At 41.0% G+C, this 17896-nt stretch overlaps 1 protein-coding gene across 1 annotated transcript in view; it reads right to left on the reverse strand.

Moving 5' to 3' along the window:
- The window catches only part of CNBD1 (cyclic nucleotide binding domain containing 1), a 350612-nt gene that overhangs the window by 26106 nt on the left and 306610 nt on the right, over positions 1-17896 (reverse strand). Inside the window, exon 10 of the mRNA XM_074985440.1 lies at positions 4302-4369. Within this exon, the coding sequence (XP_074841541.1) occupies positions 4302-4369 (68 nt within the window). The remainder of the gene's footprint in view (positions 1-4301; positions 4370-17896) is intronic.

Raw genomic sequence — 17896 nt, forward strand, 5'->3', positions numbered from 1 at the left:
TTGCTACCTTCTGCCTCCAGCCCCTGCATTGGGAAATAAGAATACAGAGCACTCCCTTCCTCTAGAAGCTGAGAAAGCTGACTTGTCTGTATTCCCACTCCTGCAGCTAACAGATAGCAATGTTCCACCCTTCACATTTGTGTTGAGGTATAATTTCCTTCATGAGTATTTCACTCACGTCAGAGGAGTAAGGCACTGCCCAGTTTGAGAAAGAATTCTGGAATCTGGCCTGGGATGAATAGAAAGAAGAAACCTTTACTGACATGGGTGGGCATGCCTGCTCACACAAACAGCCCCACTGAAGTCAGCTGAACCACGGGAATAAGTAATTATTCACCCAGCAGAAGAGGTTCACAGTGTTGTCCTCATCTAGTTTCTTTCATCTGTGAATTTTAGAGCCCCTCATAAACAAAAGGCCAGACTGTCTGTTTAGGCTAAATGTGATGAGGTATCCACCTGCAAAGGGAGCAGCAGGGATGAAACTCTGACTTACTGACAATGCCTTTTCTGGGGCCCTCTTGCTCTGATGGTAGAAGAAATGTACAGCAGTCCTGATAAGAGAACAGTTTATTTCTCCCTTTTCACCAACCCAGCTGTTGTGTTAGATGAGCAGAGCAATGGCTGTGTTTATGCACTGGCCCTCTCTCTGCCACAGAAGGAAGTAGTAGCCAGGATCCCTGAACCACATTCCAGGTAGTTTGGGCTGCTGTGGGTGGGCCTTATCTCCTCACCAGCCTAGGATGGCAGTGTTAGCACTAGCAACAATCCAGGCCTGCTTGATTAAGCCTCAAAATGCCTCTGTGAGGTACATATGAATTTGTTTTATTATCTCTAATGTACAGGTGGACACACTGAATGTAAATATTTTGCCAAAGTCACATTCCCAGTCTGTTGTAGAGAAAGAGACATAACTAAGGTAGCCTCAATCCTAGTGCTGTGCTATAGGCCCAAGGCCAACAGCTCTCCTACACCTTGGAGATGAGAACATACACTCTACCCACTCCCAGTGCCAATGTAAGCAACCAAGGAAAGGGAAAATGCTGCCTTATGCCAGTGCCTTGACCTAGAGCACTCCCAGCTCATGGACCTTGAGGGCCAAAAGAAGAGATTACATAAAAGGAGAAGATGTTAGATTTACTAACAAAAAATTGTATTTCTATTTTAAGTTTGAACACTATTTGTTAGAGTAAAATAAACATGGTTGCTTAATTAAAAAGTATACATGTACCAGAGTAAATTATAAAGTGTTTAAATGTATTCTAAATATTTGATATGACAATTGCGTAATCTTCCTAAAATTGATTGTAAACGTGCTTAGTATCTGACTAGGAACTACTTTGTGGCTTCATTTTAAATAAATTATTAAATTGTGTACATGGGGGAGGGGTTTCCCCAAATGGTTACTGTTTGTGGGAAATGGGTATTTCACAGTAATAGGACAAAAGGGTCTTGAAGTTCAACTAATTAATAGATTTTAGATTTTTTTTTCAGGTGCCATGATCCAGCAGGGTACTCATGCATGTGCTTTACTTTTATTACTAGATGTTCTTGTGCCTTCTGACATATTGCAGCCCAGTCTTTCAACCTCCAGCTGTAAGCGCCTGCTCTTGCTCTGATTTAGTCTGTTTCCATGACAGCAACACATTTCTCAGTGGTCTTCTTATATGTTGTTATCTGTTGTCCTGCTCTTTTCAATCTCTGATACAATTGTTCATCAGTAATTCTGTCTTCTGACTTCTGTTGTTAGTATTTTTATTCCTGGAGATAAGGTATTTCTCCCAATACGCAGAGTATGCATACAATACAGCTTAACAAAACTTTTAGAATTGTCTATTTGCCCCTCAGTTCTATGTTTACTGTGTCATGATCCAAGCTTGGGCTGTCATTAACAACTTGGGCCTTCATATCACCCATAGCCAGAATGACATCATAAGCAGGAACTCGGCTTAGTACATCTTTCAGATTGTGGCAGCATGTGACTTTTACTTGTTTATTAGTATCTGAGTAGCTGTGTAACACTGGCTAATAGCAACTGTAAAATGATTTGTAACAAAATGTGCTCTTAAAATTTTGTGCGTCAACTGGATTTCATTTTTGTAGCACTTGTGCTACTGTTTAACGAAAAGGTAACACAGCTGCCTCTGTGTGAATATCATTTTGTCTTCCTGAATAAAATACTATTATACTGTCTGAATGAAGTTTTCCACTTCCAGTCCATCCTTTAGTGCTCACTCCAAGAATACTATTATTAAACTGAGTCATTTTTCTACCTACTTGACTTAATTTTTCAGTGCCGCCGCATGATTCTTATTTCCAGCACACAGTTCTAGTTTTAGTTGTTAGGTTCCCTTTAGGGGCCTACCAACTTCAGAGTCATTAAAAATGTAATTAAAAGTGAAATCTGCTCTCCTCCATGAAATCTTTCCTGAGAGGGAGGGGGCCACAGTACTGCTGCCAGGCAATGGTCTTGCCTTAAAAACTGGACCTCCAGCCAGCAGTCACCACTCTCAACTACTCAGCTATGAAAGAAGTGCTGAAATAAGGCTGGCAATACTACAACCCCCTCCCCCATATATTTGTGACCCCCCACAGTTTGAAAAACACTGACTTATGGGTTTTACAAATATACACAGTCTAATAAGGACCACTGCTCCACCTGGAGTGACCATGGGTGACAGCTTCAGGTATCGTATGTTGAAGTTCTCAAATCTGTCTCAGTCCTGCAAATCCTTAAATTACAGAGGAGGCCCAGGGGCAGTACTAGGTAGGGTGAACATGTTCTCTCTTTTGATCAGGGATGGAGAATTTAAGATGGTGATATGCTGGGTCATTTTTATCCATCTTGGCAACATGCCTGTAAAGCATGCAACGCCACTTTCAAATGGAATGTTTGACTGAAAGAAAGCCAGATCTGTTTAATAAGGTGATTTTTTGAACAATGTCAGGCAACTTAATGCTCAGGATTTGGTACAGCACTACATATTCAAGGCCTGTAGCTACTCCATGCTGAAAAACCTTGTTGAACTAGAATCTTTGTCAGCAACTGTAATTGATTTAATTAAAAAAGCTAGATTTTGTTCTCTGTGAAGCTAGTATAACTATAGAATCATTGCAGTCAGTTTGCACGTTGATGACTAGAAAATGGAATCTGATTCCTCCCATTAGTCTGTTTCCCCACATATGCATGCCAAGACTACTTGTTTTTACTTTAGGGTTGCTGAATAAATAAATTACTCCTGTGTGAAAGGTTTTTGGTTCTTTTTAAACAAAACAAAGTTTGGTCAGGATCAAGATTCTTCCCATGTTACTCCTAATAACACTTGCTCCTTTCCACTGGCTGAAGAGGTGTGTTTTCATCACTGATCTGTTCAAACCTCATTTTCCAAACAGGTAAAAGCAACTGATTTAGTCATTTACTGAAATATTTCACTGTGTCCAAGCTTTATTTTAACTCCTGCACTAACAGCATCCAGGGACAGATACCTGCTCCTCTTTAGCTGGTTGTTGTGAAGTAAATGAGCCATAATAGCTCTCCCTGTGGCATTCTCCCAGACATAGGCAAGATATAGATGGCGGTCCAATTTTCTTCCAGCCCCAATTTAGAGGGATGCTTTGGCCAGAGCTAGAGCAATAAAAAAGAGTGGCCACACTCTTCTCTGGCTATTAGAGATTGTGGAACACCCAGTTGGAAGGTGGACAAGAGCGGAACAGCCCCTGGAACAGCCCACAAGCGGAATGGCACAAAGGGAGCTTAAAGTCACCTTAGAGTTCACTCTACCTGGGCAGTGTCTTCTGTGCTGTAACTCCCAAAAAATACAGCACTGAATGTGGCTCCTTATACTCAGCTTACACAGATCCCCATAACAGTGCTAAAAATAGCACATATCCTGTCTGAGCGATTCAGGAAATTTTATTTCAAAAGGGTTCTTTGAAGATTTTAAAACTCTTCTGACAAAGTGAAATCAAATATCATTCTTGTGACTGGTGAGAATCTATTGTAAATTCTTGTGCTGTCACAAAATATAGCTGCAAGTAATACCAACATACATTAGCAGGTGAATTAACTGACAACAGCTTTCGCTCACTTTGCAATTTTTTTCCCAGACAAGTGTAAAAATACTGATATCTACAGATATTTGTATCATACCTGGTATTCCTAGTTAGTTTGTTAGAATCCAGCAAGCCAAGGGGAGAAATTACTACTTCTCGCATCACAATCCAGGGCAAATCTTCAACTACTGTAAACTGAAGATCTGCCCTTTCATTCTGAGCATATCACACATTGAGTTTTCAACACTTACTTGTGAGATATTACCAAATATTGGCTCAGCTGTTTGAAGCAGAAGCTTTTGAATCGTAACATCTAAACCTAAAACAAATATGAGAAGAAATTACTCAAACGTTTAAAAGTTAATACAGATGACAGAAGAGACGGAAAAGTGAGTGGGTGAAAGAGTTGTATCAATTATAGCTACAGTGAATGGTGTCACTCAGGGTCTGAGCCAAAGCCTATGGAAATCAGTCTTTCTATTCACTTCATTTTGATAACAGTCTCTTAAGCAAACAGGCACATGCTTCTTTAACTCCCTCAAGTAGACCCACTGACCTGAAGGACCCATCTGAGTAAGAAATTGGTTTACATCAATATATAGACAATATTCTATCTAATTCAGGTTTGGAAGGAAAACCTGCTCCAAAGGTTCCTGACTATTCTTGTTCAACAATGCTGCAAATGCTTATGAAGGTCTCTCTCTTTCTCTCTGCACAGGTGTGAACATAACTGCGTATTACTTTGAGTCAAGACATGTATGAATTTACAAGAGGGTCAAAACCTGCTCACCTTGCAAATGTGACTAGCCGCAATGACTTTAGGGTTTCTTATGTAAGCTGAACAAGAATTCTGTAATGGTAGAAACTAATTTCATAGGAGAGTTTTAAAAATGACAACCTATTAATTGCAACTTAGTCTTAGGCCACGGCACAAAAAAATAATGCCGTAGAACTTAAAACTAAATCGAAATTATAAAATACTGAAATGAATGTAACTAAAAAGGAACATAAATCATTAAACCAGGTATGACCACTGCATCATTTCCCTTTTCTTTGTTTTAGTGGCTAATAATGCATAGAGAGAAACTCCTTGCACCACAGCTAGCTTGTCAGTTCCAAACAAATATTCTGTTTTCTGAGAGGTCACAGAAAAAGTCATCCATGACCAGCGTCCCTGGGGTGGGGGGGAAGCCCACCCACCACACACAAAGCCACTTTTACCTCAAATGGCCATAAAGATCACAATACAAAAAATAACGATGTAGGATTTTCACCTGCCCTGAGCCACACAGACACCCATATCTAAATATGTTGGTGATAGTATAACAGCTTTCTGAATAACCTTTCCACTTGTATTGAAACTGGACATCTGTCAAGGTCTTTCTTAAGGTACTATTGCATAAACTGTCTGAATAGCTGGCATACCCATGAATCTTTTTAACAAGGGATAACAAGGTGACATCTTTGTAATTGAAAAAATTGCCCATATCCCGTTACTTATTGGTACTCCCTGCCTTCAATTAAATTAAGGATTTCATATTTTAAAACAAATCGAATAACTTTCAATTCTGAGAAAGCCAGAGAATGCAAAGAATTTTAAATATACTCTAACCAAGGAAATTCACATTAGAAGCCAGTGAGCTATTCCTCTAGGCCAGGGGTGGCCAACAAAAAAGCAGCAGCCCACCTGGGTTAATCCTTGATGGGCTGCCGCCACTATATTTACCTGTACCTCTGCAGGTATCGGACAATCACAGCTCTCGTTGGCTGCAGATCATCGTTCATGGCCAATGGGAGTGGCAGGATGTGGCACCTAATACCTGAGGAGGCACAGATAAATATAGACATGGCAGCTTGCCTGGGACTAACCCTGACAGAATGGATCCGGCCTGCAGTCCAGTGTTTTCCCACCCTTGCTCTAAGCATAGCCTTGGCAAATACTGTGCATACATACTAGGAATACATAGCTAAAAACAATTTATATTGTGCTTTGGATAAAATAGAATGACAACACAATACAAAATGTAGGCTACTCACTTTATATTTTTGGTTATAGATATTTGCATGGTAAAATGGAAATAGTGTTCTTTAATTCACCTAATACATGTTCTGCAGTGCAATTCTTTTATTGTGAAAGAGAACCTTGCAAATAACTGCATCGAAAAATAAAGCAAAGGAAAATTTTAGAGCCTGTATGTCCACTCAGTCCTATTTCTGGTTTAGCCAATCACTCAGAGAAATAAGTTTGTTTATACTTGCAGGAGATATTGCCGTCCTCTTCTCATTCACTGTCACCTGAAAGTGAGAGCAGGCAGTTCATGACACCATTGGAGCTGGCACCACAAGATATTTATATGCCACATGCACTAAAAAATCAGATGTACCTTCATGCTTCAGTCACCATACCAGAAGACACGCATCCTTGTTGATGATTGGTTCTGCTCAATAGCAATCCAAAACACTGCAGACTGACACACATTCATTCTTCTCATCTGCCCCCAGCAGAAGGCTGATATTTTTTGGTTGGTGTGGGGAGGTAGCTCAGCTTCTGTAGTTTCCATACTGGAAAGTTGCTCTTTCAGGATATTTGAAAGCATGCTCCACATCTTGTCCTTCTCAAATATTGGAAGGCACTTCAGATTCTGAAACCTTGGGTTGAGTGATGTAGCTCTTTCAAAATCTCATATTGCTACCTTTCTTGTGTTTTGTCAAATCTGCAGTGAAAGTGTTCTTAAAGACAAATGTACTAAATCATCTTCCGAGATTGCAGCACCCCATACTCCTACTTCCCCCTAACCATGGGACACGGGTGCATAGGGGTGTCGCTGCATTGCCAGATTTTTCATCCAGTGTCCCAGCCAATGATCCCGTGCCCCTGCTCAGCAACTGGCTGAATAAGTAGGACTGAGGGGATTTGTAGGCTCTGAAGTTTTATCTTATTGTGTTTTTGAGTGCAGTTATGTAACAAAAATCTCCCATTTATGTGTCACACTTCCATGGTAATGAGATTACTCTACAGTACTTGTATGAGATGATCTGAAAAATACTTTTTTTTCATTTATCGTTTTCACAGTGTAAATATTTGTAATCAACAATATAAAGTGAACACTGTACATTTTTGTATTGTGTTTTAATTGAAATCAATATATTTGAAAATGTGGAAAGATCCAAAAATATTTACTACATTTAAATTGATATTCTATTGTTTAACCATGTGTTTAAAACTGAAATTAATCAAATTTTTGAGTTAATCATGTGAACTAACTGTGACTAATCAATAGCCCTAATAATTTATCTAGAGGCCCTCCTCTTGTCAGTATTAACCAAATGAACAAATGCTTTTGCCCCCCTGCTGTTTGCAGTAACAGAACCATATCATATCATCCACATATAAGAAGACATGATTTTAAATTATTTTTAAAGAAAAAACACTGAATCCATTTTAAAGCTAAAGTATAATTGATATAAAAGTTCAAAAGAAAAGGGGCTAGGTGATAGCCCTGACAAACCACCGTCTTAATTGAGATGGAGTCAGAATATTGCCCACCCTGACCTGCTCTAATCTTAGCCAACGTCTGGGAAAAGATCTTAAAAATGCAGATATATTCCAGGTATCTCCTGTTTGCCCCAGATGGTCCCTCTCAAAAGAATCAAAGGATGATTTTAGATCAATAAAAGCTGCATAGAGTTTCTCCCTGACAGGAGGCACATATTTATAGATTAAATATGAAAGTATAACATCATTATCTGCAATGAAGTGTCAACTTCAGAAACCAGCTAGTTCCTGACCAAATTTATGTTTCTTGCCCTATCTTCTAGTCTTCCTCAAAAAAGATATGGTGAAAAATTTTCAGTCAATATCCAGTAAACTGGGGAATAGCTCAGTGAACACCAATCAACATTCTACTTAAATGATTTTACAGGAATAAAAATCTTTCCCTGACAAACGATTACAATTTTCTTCTTGATCAATTAAAAATTAAACTACCTTTCTTACTAGATACTGGAAGGAAACCAAGAATGGAGCCTACCAGAGCTGATCATGCCAAAAAGTTAATACATGCCCTATCGTTATAAAGTACAGGCAAATATTTCCCTCAGTTATGCTTGGGGATCATAGTTTCAATGTCGCCCCAATCCTCTTGGGACCCATTGCTCCCAATTTCCAAAAATACACAGAATTTCTCTATTTTGGCAGCAAATTTAAATTCCATCCACAATACCATGCAATTTTTCCACTTTTGGCAATCTTGTATTATACCTTTTAAAATCACTAACTTTTGGGTAGAAACTTAAATAAATTTTCTAACTTCCCTTGCCAAAATCTAGAGCTACATTGTAGGATAAAAAACCAAAAATCTATTCTATACCAAATTATTTTATCTTTCAAATGGAAAAAAATAGCCTGTCTGGTAATCAGATTAATGTGTTATTTGTATACAAGTAAATAGCGAAAGCAAGAGCGAGTTTGAAGGCAATGGATAAGGTCTGGAAAAACAAAGCGATTAGCTTAGGAACAAAGCTGAGAATCTTGAAAATGTGAGTATTCAGCAGTATGTTGTAGGGATGTGAGATACGGGTGATAATGAAAGATTCGAAGAGAAGGATATTGGCAATCAAGAAGAGTTGTTATAGCAAGATCCTGAGAATAGAATGGATGCAGAAGGTTACCAAAAAGGAATTATGTAAGAAGATACAGCCGAACCTACTGCAAAAGGTTATACACCGGAAGTTACAGCTATTCATTCATATCTGCAGAATGAACGACAAACGAAAAGTCAAGATGCTGGTATTCAGCATAGTGGGTGGTTCAAACAGGAGAGGCAGACCCCACAGAGACGGGTAGATGATGTAGTAGATGGGTGCTGAGTTAGTCTATAGAAATGAAGACACTCTGCACTGGACAGGGAAAGATGGAAGGAAATAGTGACAGAGGCATTGAATACCAACAGGCACAGAGTCCATGGTTGTTGATAATGATGATGATGCACAACAGAATCTGTTACTTCATTAGCATGCTGTGTCACCCACCCCCTACAGAGAATCAACTTTTCCTTTTGCTGGCTGAGCAGTCTAGTTTTAAACCAACTGTCCCACAGCTTTACAGCTCTCTGGCTTGTGATGCTCCTTTATTTTGATAGCATAATAACAGAACTTCTTTCCAGCAGGTCCAGCTGCAAACAACAGTCCCTTGCCTGGAGAGTTACATCTGTTCCCAGACATCCAAAACACGTTCTGTCTCCCACTGTCTGTGTAGCAGGGTACTGGGAAAGGAGTACTTAGTCGGCCCCCTGCCGCGCCAGCCCCCATTAAGGGGAGTATATTGGAGCTGGTTGAGCAGGTCTGTGCCTGTCTGGCAAATAGCAACAGCTATCAGCCTAATTAGCCAGGGGTTATAAAAGGGCTGGGAGGAAGGCAGTCAGGAGGCCTGTTCTGTGGCTCGTGAAGCCTAGCTGTGAAACAAACCGCATATATAGATAGCAGGTGTGGGTGGGAAATAGCTACAAATTAAGTGTACAGCATTGACCTCCACTGTCCCAGACTGGTGTGTGAAGGTAGAACTGAGAGGGACCCAGTTGAACCTCATTTAAGTGCACTGGTCAACCCCACCAAACATAGGCTCTGTGCCCCTCCCTGTCATACTCCTTACACCTGATCTTCACAGTCCGGTTTCTCTAATATAACTTCCTCCGATCAATCCCCTTTTCACCACTGCACAGTCTTTTCCCCTCTTTCTTCTTTAACAACCAGCTTCCAACTGCCCTCCTTGAGTGGACTACAACGCCTCTCCCCAGCTCGAACTGCCATCTCGTTGGCTGTCTCTCTCCCCAGGACAACTTCAGCAGTTGCTAGTGCCAGGGTTCTTAAACTTGAACCACAGAATAAAGACCAATTTAATTTCTGGAAGAGCCCGTAGCCTTCTCCTTTCTTTTAATGTTTAACCTGGCAGTGGGGAGCACTTCAGATAATCATTCTCAGATGGGTCCCTTTTAACCTTCATCCTCTATCCTCTGACACTAAGAAATTTCTGATAACTCAGATATGCTTAACCACCCACCAGTTTTTTTTTTTAAATGCTGCCTACACAATCAAGCAGACTGAAGTTAGAGAGTCTTTTAACCTTTACATTTTGATCTCTAGGGAAAAAGTGAAATACTGCTTGCTCAAGTCACAGATAAATCTGACACTGCACATAAGACTGAGTCTCTGCCCTTCCTTTTTGAAAATTCAGTGCTACTGCCCAGGCACTCTTACAGTTATCTGTTTAAGTATGCTAGAGCTTTTATCCAGGCTAGAATGAATATCTGGAGGCTAAATCAAAGGGTTCATGTGTCTCCATAAAGGATTAGAGAAACTTAGGGGAAAGATGCAATTTCACTACTGCTAACCACAATTTATGCCTCAGAGGCTCTGCAGTGAGCATATGCTGAGGTGGAATCAATCCTGCTATCTAGATTTGAAGCTAATGAAGACAGTCAGATGCATCTGGCAAAGCAGGTCTTTGTTCACAGAAGCTTATGCTCCAAAAATCTGTTAGTCTATATAGTGCCACAGGACTTCTCATGGATACAGACTAGCACAACTACCCTCTGATACTTGCCTCACACTGGTTCTCATGCTGAAGACTGTCCTTCTGTAGGCAACCACTACTCTTTTTGGGAGGGGTAGGGCTGATCCTCAGCTCAGTTGTGTTCAAATAAAATGCTGCCTTTCTCCTCAAATGGACTGCAGGCCCAGCTCTGGCACGGCATTAGAAGTGGGCCATGGGTTTTCCACCCTGCTGGCTCTCCCTATTCTCTCTACTTATCCTCTTGAGCTGGCACTGTACATCTGCTGCAAGGCTGTGTCTGGCTGTGTCCCTGGAAAAGCGGCATGTGGAGTATTTCCTGATCTCAGGCATCCTCATGAATACGTGAATCTTCCTTTTAGAAAGAGCAGTGCAGAAGGGAAGTTATTAAAGGGTGAGTCTAATATTCTGCAGCTCAGTTGTTCAGCAAAAGTAGCTACTGCTTCCCAAGAAGGCTTCAAGATTTCCATTTGAAGCTGGTTGAAGCAAAATGAATTTGAAAAAAAAATCCATTTTGACAATTTGAATATTATTGGCCACATGCCACAGGCTGCTTGCACCCCACTCACCTTCCTGGGCTCTCTAAATATACCCCTTCAAGTATAAGACCTTATGCTCTTCCCTGTCTGGGTGGAATTTCACAATTCTATCCTTAGACAGGGTATAAAACCCCATCTATGCCAGCTGCTTATTACCATGCAGATCTGACTTGACAGCTGCATCTCTTCCCTTTGGGAGCTTGTGACCTGTGCTATAAAGTGAGAATCTTCCCTCTGAAACCAAGTAGGTCTATTTAGCCAATGCAAAGCGCTAGAGAAAAAGATTTTGAAATAGAGAAAAAATCTGAACTGATGTAAACTTCTGCTTCACTACATGCTTAGTTAGATCAGATTCCTTTGAGTTCCAGGAACTGGACAGATCCCCAATTTATGTAATTTTAGAAACCCACAGATTAGGACACAAACTTTTCTCAGTTTGCCTGCCACCGAGTGTGTCCCTTAGGCTGTTCCCTCTCATTTTCTCCAAGTCCTACCTGATCTGTGCATGTGCCTGATCCCAGTTACCTTAATGCTCAATGCCTTTTTGTTACAGGGTCTAGGTGTGAAGTCCTCCTTTGCTGCCATCTGGTTTTTCCCCAGTCAGATATTCAGAAAGTCTAAGAGAATGCCTCCAGGATGGCTTCTCCACTCTTAGGCAAATAGACACATTCAGCCTTAGCAGTTTGTAATCACCACATCTTGTGATCACAGGACAGTGAGCTGAAACTGTCTTCTCTCCTTGACCTACAAACTCTCTGTCAAGAATTCTATGCCCAAGACATTTTGAAGTACCAATCCATATTCACTGAGCACCCCTACATCCATCACACCAGATTTACCCATTGCATAGATATGACAACATGCTATGATATCACAAAGTGAGTGCCCAGAAGAAAAGGATTATAAGATATTCCTGTCCCTATGGATAAGGATCGCTGTGATACAATGGACCAACAGTTGTGTTACAGTTAAGGTTAAGCCAGGCTGGTTTAAAAGAGAACTATTCTAAGTCTAAAAGGCATACATTGACTTAGAATTGTTTAGAAATTTACTGAACCTCATTTATGTATTCAAGGACTACTGTGATTATCTAGTCTGACCTTCTGGGTAACACAGGCTGTAGAACTTCCCTAAAATAATTTCTAGAAAAACGTTTAATTTTGATTTAAAATTGAATACTGTGATGATTGATCACCTCATTTTTTGTTTGCAGCGATGGTGTCCAAATCTATGTCTACACTGCTCCTCCCTGTTGGAAGGGGAATGAAAATGTGACAATCAAAAATGCAAATGAGGCACAGATTTAAATATCTTGTGCCTCATTTGCATACTTCTGTGGGATCTTGCTTCTGGAAGAGCTGTTTGCAAAAGCCAAAACAGCCATGTAGACAGGGTTCCTTGAAAAGGAAACTCTGCTTTTGAAAGCACTCTTCTTCCTAATTTTTTTCAGGAATAAGGATGCTTTCGAAAGCGGGGCTGTTTTGGTTTTTGCAAACAGCTCTTCTGGAAGCGAGATCCTGTGGGACCATGCAAATGAGGTGTGAGATATTTAAATTCACACCTCATTTGCATTTCTGATCAGCTGCATTTGCAGAGGCAGGTTTCTCATTTACTGTGAACTTTTTGCCAGTTCTAGGAAAGGTTTGCAGATTGTCCCAGCTATATGCAAGGTGGAACAGATTGCTTAGCACACATAGTTACACATAGCCTAAGTATATATTTATTAGAGAAAATTTACACCATCTATTTTGCTGGGACATCCATAGAAATTTTCAAAAAGCTTGTCTCTTTCACCAGCTGAAGTTGGTCGAGTGAAAAATACTACGTGAGCCACCTCATCTGCTGTCAGATAATGCACTGGGGCTTTTAAAAAATACTCAGGAGAATATATTTATGTACAGTAGTGGCTAATTTGTGTCTTAAGAGCACAGCCTCTTGCAAGGGCAACACATGGTTGGCATGTTTCAGGAGCACCCCAGGAAGAGGACTTCACTAATTTTCCTGTGGCCCATAATTACAGCAAATTACTTTTCTCCCTACTGATTGCACAGCTCAACCCACTCCCTGCCCCTCCCTGTACATTTGTGGAAGAATTAGTGAGGAGGATACTGCAGATGGTTTGCAGAGAGACATTGGCAGGAAGTTTCTTGGTTCTACTTATGCAGGGCACATGTGTTCCAGGCCACAATCTAGCCCTTAATGGGTGCATCTACACTTGCAGTCCTCTTTCGAAAGTTGTATGCAAATGAGGTACAAATTTGCATATTTGGCACCTCATTTGCATATTTTAATTTTGAAAGAGCTTCTTTCGAACGAAGAAAGCCTGTGTAGATGATGCTCTTTCGAAAGTAAACCCCATCTTTGAAAGAATCCTTCTTCCTTTTACTTAATGGGAAGAAGGATTCTTTCGAAGATGGGGTTTACTTTCAAAAGAGCAATGTCTACACGGGCTTTCTTCTGTCAAAAGAAGCTCTTTTGAAATAGAATATGCAAATGAGCTGTCGATTATACCAATTATACCTCATTTGCATTTGTTTACCTTATTTGCATACCTCTTTTGAAAGAGGAATGAAAGTGTAGATGCACCCAATATGTTTTCTGAAGTTTGGAAAAAAAGTATTTGTTTCCTTTGAATAGTTGTCTGGAATTCTACTTTTATTGCTAATTCCCCGAAATATTTTTGATAACAAAGAAAGAGACAGCTGTTGAAACAAAGAGAAAAGACCAAATTCTGCTCACTTACAATTGGTTTACTACAGATTTACAACAGTGTGATACTGACTTCTAGCTCAGAGTCCCCTGCACCTCATATATTCACTCTAATTCTTATTAACATTTTTGGATGAATTTAACAATTGTTGTATTCTAGTTAACAGCAGACCAGCATTAATAAGTGGTTAGTCAGCATGTCAAAGGCCCAGTCCTGCAAACACTTAGGCCAGATCAACACCAGGGAACAAATTCATAATAAAATATGCAACTCCAGCTACATTAATTGTATAGCTGGAGTTGATCTACTTTGAGTCAAACTTTGGCACCATCCCCACAGTGAGGGGTTGACAGGAGAACTGCTCTCACCAAATTCTCTTACTCCTGACTGTGAGAAGTACTGGAGTCTATGAGAGCACTCTCAGCCTTGAATTTGGCACATCCTTAAGACCCACTAAATTGAATGCCAGAAGATTGATCTCTGAAACATTGATCGATGTTAAGCATAGACATGGCATGACAGTTGTGAGTAAGTTTACGTGTGTGAATAGTCTCACTTGACTAGATAAAACTTCTGTAAGTAATTTTACTCCAATTTGTGTTGGTAGAATTGGAATAAATGAAAAAGCCTCCAAAGTCACATAGGCTACGTCTACACGTGCACGCTACATCGAAATAAGCTATTTCGATGAATAACGTCTACACGTCCTCCAGGGCTGGCAACGTCGACGTTCAACTTCGACGCTGGGCAGCACCACATCGAAATAGGCACTGCAAGGGAACGTCTACACACCAAAGTAGCACACATCGAAATAAGGGTGCCAGGAACAGCTGCAGACAGGGTCACAGGGCGGACTCAACAGCAAGCCGCTCCCTTAAAGGGCCCCTCCCAGACACAGTTGCACTAAACAACACAAGATCCACAGAGCCGACAACTGGTTGCAGACCCTTTGCATGCAGCATGGATCCCCAGCTGCCGCAGCAGCAGCCAGAAGCCCTGGGCTAAGGGCTGCTGCACACGGTGACCATAGAGCCCCGCAGGGGCTGGAGAGAGAGCGTCTCTCAACCCCTCAGCTGATGGCCACCATGGCAGACCCCGCTATTTCGATGTTGCGGGACGTGGATCGGCTACACGTGCCCTACTTCGACATTCAGCTTCAAAGTAGGGTGCTATTCCCATCCCCTCATGGGGTTAGCGACTTCGACATCTCGCCGCCTAATGTCAATTTCAACTTTGAAATAGCGCCCAACACGTGTAGCCGTGACGGGCGCTATTTTGAAGTTGGAGCCGCTACTTCGAAGTAGAGTGCACGTGTAGACGTGGCCAGAAAGTGATAAAAACAAAAATATTCAAAGTAGACTGATTTTCCAAGTAATGCAGCATAGAAAAAGCTGTGAGTAGGAAAGTAATATGTGGGCTCAGGTCTATGTTGCAGAGGAGACGATTTCTTGGTCTTATCTGTACCAGAAACAGTCACTGCCTTGATGGCAGAGGGACTAGTTGCTCCAGGGAAAGAGATTTACAAATGATTTATGAGCTCTTCTTTCTATTGACCCTTCTCTGAATAAGTATACGTTACTGCAACTGATGCCTGTGGAGCTACATAGATTACTAAACAATGATTTCTACATTTGCTAGAAAATGTCACCATGAAGATAGGAATGCATTGTCCAGTTTGAATTGCTGAGATGAAGCCAAAGTGTGGATATGACAGAGGTTACATAGGTTATGATAATTAAGTTGAGAAATAAGCCGGACATGTTCTCAATGCACTTTTCTAGGATGACAATCCAGGGATCCCAGTTGTAAATTCATTGCCAGACAAGATATACAGCATGAACAATATCATTTCTCAGAGAGAGGCCTTCAACAGCATGGCAAGGCCAAGAAGGAAGGGGTCAAAGGGCTTCAGCTTTTCCCTGTTATGGGGTCTCCTCAAAAATGCACTCCTATTGTCAATGCTAGCATTGTAATATGTTCCCTCTGGAAACCCAAGGTGGAGTGGTAGATGTGTCCCTGTCTCAGTTCCCCTTTTTGCGCTGTCAATAAGTTCAATGAGGCTTATGTATAATGATTGATGCCCCTTCAAGGATCCAGTTTATTTGATCAAAAGCTAAACAGACATGCAAGCAATTCTCTTTCCTCAGCGTTCTACCTGGCAGGCACATTGATATCTGTCTCTTTCTCCACCTAAGTCTATACCCCTCCTGGGTCCAGGGTCTTTTTATGTCGAAGAGCCCAAGTAAGGCCCTCTCAACCCTTTTGTGGAGTCAGCCTTCCTGCTACCACTCTGGGCAGAGGTCTTCCTTTAGAATCAAGGCCATTCCAGAGATTCAGATGCTGCAGTTTTTCTCTGGAGTGGCATGTAGTTCCCCAATAACCTGGCTAAGGTCCTTTATTTAGGACTGCGCTTTCCCACAGCTTTGTCACGTGTAGCTCTTTTGGAAACTGCTTCCCTTGGGAACACCTTTCCTAGGCCCCCTTTTCAGGTTACTTTCTAACCAGCTCTGCTGAGAAGCCCTTCCTTTCAACATTTTCCTATGTGTCTTCTGGTACTTCCTGCCAGAGCCCTGCTAACCCTTTATAAGGCCCAGATTTCCTTAATTAATAACCTAGATGGTTGGGTGGCAGTCAGCTGCTTACGGATGGATCTGGATTGTTTCATTCTCCTTAGCAGAATGAGTCACAGATGTACTGGGCCCTGACTCTGCTGAAGGAGCTACCTCTTATTATACTCTGTACCACACTTTTTCATCCTGGCCATGCCAAATTTGAGATCAAAAGGGCAGTTTCTTGTGTGTTTGGAATACTGCCCATTAAGTGTCTGAGAGAACAGAAAACACTGGCAATTTTGTGACAAATTCTATAGCTGGGCACAGAAAATGGTGGGCTCTGATTGAGCTCCCAGTGCTGTTTCCTTGCATATCAAATATCTTGCCTTGCATATCTTACCTATGTTCCTCCCTCTAATGATGGAGTGTATTCTCTCCTCTGATTATAGCTTTTGACAGGATGGTTTGTTTCCCCTCAGTAAATGATTAATGAAAATTACTAACTCGCAAATCTCTTTTCCTTCCCTAGCACTGATGCATGGAAAGGCACTTACTCAGAATTCTAACTTACAGACTGGATGTTGAATGAAGGTATTGCACTACCAGAATTACTAACTCTGAGTAGTAAAAGCTCGACCCAAGTGAGTGGACTCGATTGAGCTGCCTTCATTGTCTTCAAGGGTAAAGCTTATTTTTGGTGGGAATTAGCTTTCAGGCACTGGAGTAAACTCCCATAGGGTCTAAGAACTGTCATAAACTCGACCACCTTCTTTTCAACATGCACAACATGCTCCTTTGCCGCAGTATTCACAATAAAATCACATAGCACAACATCAAGGAATTAAAAAAATAACTAAAACAAAAATCTATGTGCAGTTTCCCATATGGGGAGAGGAGGGAAAAGATGGTGACCAGAAAGATGGTGCACCATGCTCGAGCTAGAGGAGGTCCTTTGTGGTCCTGATGTGCAACTTCATCATATAATTTTGGCATATGAACAAAAGACTCATTGAATTCTCTAGTAGTCAGTTCTCTCCCATGTTTCATTCAGGATGGCTAGTGTTCATTCATATCCCCAATTTTATCTAGTAAGCGCATTTTAAGAAGTCTTGGGGCTGAAAGGCTTCAAAACATTGTCTCTCTCACCAACAGATTTTGGCCCTATGGAAGATATTACCTCACTGACTTTGTGTCTCTCACATCCTCAGACCAACACTGCACATGAAAGCCAAACACAGCTTAATGTACTAAAACCATTGTGTTATCTCAGAGAAGGGAAACTATCTCCTGAAATAAATGGTTCAAAAAATTAGCATGTATGCCAGAAATGACACGTGGGAAAAAATGAGTAAACAGTAATTGCAACCAAAGATTTAAGTATGATAGCAGAAGTCTACGGTAACTATGGTTTAGAAGTAAGCACATAAATTATTTATATGGACACTCTGTAATGCCTACATTTTTATCTGTATTACAA

Source organism: Carettochelys insculpta, chromosome 2 (genome assembly GCF_033958435.1).
Source record: "Carettochelys insculpta isolate YL-2023 chromosome 2, ASM3395843v1, whole genome shotgun sequence".
NCBI lineage: Eukaryota > Metazoa > Chordata > Testudines > Carettochelyidae > Carettochelys > Carettochelys insculpta.